At 40.5% G+C, this 4824-nt stretch overlaps 1 protein-coding gene across 1 annotated transcript; it reads left to right on the forward strand.

Annotated features, from left to right (window-relative positions):
- The first annotated feature begins 828 nt into the window (after window positions 1–828).
- Window positions 829–1797, forward strand: LOC114682458 (olfactory receptor 2T1). Its single transcript, XM_028856332.2, has one exon. It carries the CDS (start codon window positions 844–846, stop codon window positions 1795–1797), a length of 954 nt encoding a protein of 317 aa, XP_028712165.1. The 5' UTR covers window positions 829–843.
- The last annotated feature ends 3027 nt before the right edge of the window (window positions 1798–4824 follow it).

The following is a 4824-nucleotide window of genomic DNA, read 5'->3' on the forward strand; positions in this document are numbered from 1 at the left end:
AGATAGTTCCAGGACAGCCAGGGTTACACAGAGTAACCCTATCTCAAAAAAAAAAAATTCTTTCCAAAAAAAAGTGTATTGTAGCTCAAAATCTAATATACATTTTATGTACTTCTTTGTGCTCTTTACTCTGAATCCTAATTGCTAATCTCACTCACTAATGCTTATGCTAATCATAATCATAACTCTATTTCCTCATCATCCTAAGATAAAATTTTCTTCTTAAAAGTAAGAATGTTTTTCAGACCCTTTGATGTCTGAGTTTTCAAGAGCACTCTGCCTTCCCAGTGCATTTTGCCTTACACACTTCATTGTTACATGTGTGAACAGAAGCAAATGTGCTCTCATAATATTACATGGTGCTAATGTTAGATTACATGCACTCAGGGCTAAATGGTAGAGAAACAATGCACAGCCAGGGTCAGGAATGTTTTGATGATGGTAGCTATGCTGGCCCTTGCTAAGATACCTTTAAAAAATACCAAGCAAGTTTCACCTAAGGTAAGATGAGTGGTACCCAACTTTATACACATTGGACTATGGTATAATACATAAGTTTAGGTGATGTAAAATATGAGTATGACTATGTTATAGTAACATCTACTGACATCTTCCTCAATGTACTTAAGGAATTATTGATTAATAATGATAAATTGTGCTTAAAACTTATAGATATTAATATTCTTATATGAGTCAGTTGTTGTGTATCAATTTAAAAATACCAAGGAAACTAGTTTTGAATGGTTTCTTTTACTGAATCCATAGGTTGTAATTTAAATTCTCTGGAAGTATCACCATCTTATTGGGAAAGTTTTACATCCTATCAGCAGCATCTTAGGATCAATGGAAGGCTACAACACATCATCTACAGACTTCACTTTCATGGGGCTGTTTAACACAGAGGAAACCTCGGGTCTGGTGTTTGCCATCATCTCTGTCGTCTTCCTCACTGCTCTGGTGGCCAATGGGATTATGATCTTTCTGATCCGGACAGACACTCACCTTCACACCCCTATGTACTTCCTCCTCAGTCACTTGTCGTTCATTGACATGATGTACATCTCAACCATTGTGCCCAAGATGTTGATCGACTATCTGCTAGGGCAAAGGACCATTTCCTTTGTGGGCTGCACAGCTCAACACTTTCTCTACCTCACCCTTGTGGGAGCTGAGTTCTTTCTTCTGGGCCTCATGGCTTATGATCGCTATGTGGCCATCTGCAATCCACTAAGATACCCTGTCCTCATGAGCCGCCGAATCTGTTGGATTATCATAGCAGGCTCCTGGTTTGGCGGATCTTTGGATGGCTTCCTTCTCACCCCAATCACCATGAGTTTTCCTTTCTGTAGTTCTCGAGAGATTAATCACTTCTTCTGTGAGGCACCTGCTGTGCTGAAGTTGGCGTGTGCAGACACAGCCCTCTACGAGACAGTGATGTATGTGTGCTGTGTTCTGATGCTGCTGATTCCGTTCTCTGTAGTTATCTGTTCCTATGCCCGGATTCTGACCACTGTCTACCATATGAGCTCTGTGGAAGGGAGGAAGAAAGCATTTGCTACCTGTTCGTCTCACATGACTGTGGTGACCTTGTTCTATGGGGCTGCCATTTACACCTACATGGTGCCACATTCTTACCATTCACCATCCCAAGACAAGATTTTTTCTGTGTTCTATACCATCCTCACACCCATGCTGAACCCCCTCATCTACAGCCTGAGGAACAAGGATGTGACTGGAGCCCTGAGAAGAGCACTGGGGAAGCTCAGGAGTTCTCACAGAGTGTCGGGAAACTTCTGACTGCTGCTTGGTTCTCACACGAATGGGAAATTGTTAGTGCGGCTGGGCCTCAGCTGAAGGATTTCAGTACAAGAAAGGACTGAGTGAGCAGAGAAAAGTCAGCACAAAATGTGACTTCTTTCCTTGTTTCCTTTATTTCCTACCCCCAAACACACCTTTTTTTCCTGAGTTTTGAGACAAAACTTTGTCATATAATACTGGCTGAATTTCTTATTTGCTGTGTAGCCCAAGCTGTCTTGAACTCACGGCAGTCCCGTGGCTTCAGGCTTCTGAGTGCTGGGATTACAGCATGTACTACAGTGCCCCATTCCTCTTTCCTTTCTTACATCTTGGTGTGCTCATATGACTTCAAATAAATATACAGTGGCTTCTCAGAATACAAACTGGAGAATTTTCCCTCAGAACTACCTTTCGGAGTTGAATAGGATACAAATAGTAAATGGCGTGAGTGACATCAAGGAGAGAAGGAGTAAGATGGTATTAAGTTCTTCTTGGGATGCTGTGTAAGTCAAGCTCGCCATCAAAGGGGAGAGAAATGCTGCCCTTCCTGAGCTGACAGAAGCTGCTGCAACCACCACTGTATTCCCACTCTTCAAGTGGCAGTAAGATCCACTGGACACCGTTTTCTCAACGAGACACTGTTTTCACTAAAATCACTAAGTAGTTATTATTTCAGAAAAAAATCAGTATCTAACTTTTGCTTGTTTGCAACACATCTACAGAAACTATTTTTGGAGGAAGAACAGCTGATAGGTGAAATCAAGGATAGTTGCCAGCAAAGACAGCATTAAAATGCATGAAAGGCTCCAAGACACTGAAGAGACACATACAGATGTGCGCTGAATATAGTGAAACTGTTTTCCGATGTAGTAAATGATAACAAAGTAAAGACTAATACAATGATGTAGTGGAGTTTAGCTCACTGTTTATCTCTGTACCCTCAACACAGTCTGTAACTGAACACAGAAAAATGTGGCAAAGCATTTTAAGTGTCCACCTCATATATGAGTAAGTTACTCAGAACAAAGGCTACCACTCAGCTTCTGACTCATTGTGTGCAGATGTCATTGTTTTGAGAGGAACAGCAAACAGCAGGAGCCCTGAGGACTACATAACAGCATGCTGTTCTTACTGACATAGCTCTGTTTATTGCCTGCGAGGTCACCATGTCCCTCCTAATCATATGTACATAGAAAGTTCTATGAAAACTCTAAGGGAGTTTTGAACCTCTCACTGGCAGTGTTACTGGTACATAATAATAGTGATTGACTTTTTCCAAGCATTGATGCTAGAGCAGATTAATGATTCAACCATCACCCCTAGAAAGAATTTAGACATGTAGATTGTTAGTAAAGTTAGGTTAAGATGTTTTTGTCAATGGCTTTGATGTAGAAAATCTTGGGGGGGGGGGCATTTAAAGTTTAGAAAGGCACACTTAATAATTGAGTGAGGGACGTGGAGGTCAGGGAACAGGAACAATAACAGCCTGGCTATTGCTAGATGATGCATGTAGCCAGAAGTTTCTCTGGTCCTCATCCCACAGAAGATGTACCTCTCTTGCTATGATTGGTTGGTGATGAAGGGTAGTAATTAATTCCTTGTATCCATTTCTGCCTTCAGCTTCCTGATATGATTTAATAATAATAAAAAAAAAACTCTTGATGAGTGAGTATACACCCTGAAGATTTTAAAGTAGAGATACTTTTCATATATAAAATTTTAAATTTGTGGTTCTTTTAAGATTTTTTTAAAGATTACCTTTTGAGATAAATAGTGAAATGATTGTAACTGCAAAATGCAGCCTTCCAGTAAAAGAACTGGCTGAGAAAAACACCTTGCTTGCTTACATTTTGCTAATCCATAACAAGTTGCTTAGACATGAACATATGTGGGTCCTTGGAAATAATTTGTTTTTACCTTTAATATTTAAAATGTTTGTCATGTAAGGAAAATGGGAAACATGCTGTTTTTTACTTGTGTGCATTGTAATCATTCACTTAAAAAACAGAATGTAACCACATTGTAATTCTTATATTGCTTGAAAGATTTTGCTGCTGTATATAAGCTGTAAGGGAAAAAGAATTAAAGAATACAGGAGGTAAACATCAGGAGAGATGTAAAGGGAAACACCAGGAAAGGGGTAAAGGGAGAAGTAAAGAGGATAGAGAGCCTAACAGGTTAAGTGTGTGTGTGTGTGTGTGTGTGTGTGTGTGTGTGTGTGTTTCCCTCTTTCACCAGCCCTAGGGAATTAACTTTTGCCCTGCTCACCAGTCCCAGAGAAATTTTCCCCATTCAGATAAAAAAGTAATTGTGTGAGTGGTTAGTTTGCTGACCCCATGCCTCCCCTTCAGTTCCTGAACTGCAGAAAGCTGGTTTTACTGCAACAAAACTTAATTGTGGTCACAGTCAATGTCACACTGGCAATTTCTCTAGAAATGTACATGCTTGTGCTGCCTTGTTTTTAGGAAACTTGACACAATCTAGTGTGATGGAGGAAGAGGAAACACCAGTTGAGAAAACGTCCCTACCACATTGGCTTATGGTTTCTTCACTTATGATTGATGTGTAATTAACCATCTCGCTGTGGGTGGTGCCACCCTGGACTGGTAGTAGTGGGTATTATAAGAAAGCAAGCTAAGGAAGCCACAAGAAACAAGCTAGTAAGCAGCACAGTAAGTAGTCTTAATATCAAAGATTAGTCCTATAAACAGTAATAACATGGATTAATCTCCCACGGCTTCTGGTTCAGTGCCTACCTCCAGGTACCTGCCTTGCTTGAATTCTTGCTTTGACTTCCCCCAGTGGTAACTGTTACCTGATTGTTTCCAACTTCTGGCTACTATGAATAGAGCAGCAATGAACAAGGTTGAGCAAGTGTCCTTGTGGAAGGATGAAGCATCCTTTGGATATATCCAAGAGTAGTCTACTTGGATCTTGAGGTAGGTTGATTCCAGTGTTTCTGAGGGATGACCATACTGATTTCCATAGTGGCTATACAAGTTTGCCCCCCACCAGTAGTGGAGGAGT

The sequence above is a fragment of the Peromyscus leucopus genome, chromosome 9, assembly GCF_004664715.2.
Source record: "Peromyscus leucopus breed LL Stock chromosome 9, UCI_PerLeu_2.1, whole genome shotgun sequence".
NCBI lineage: Eukaryota > Metazoa > Chordata > Mammalia > Rodentia > Cricetidae > Peromyscus > Peromyscus leucopus.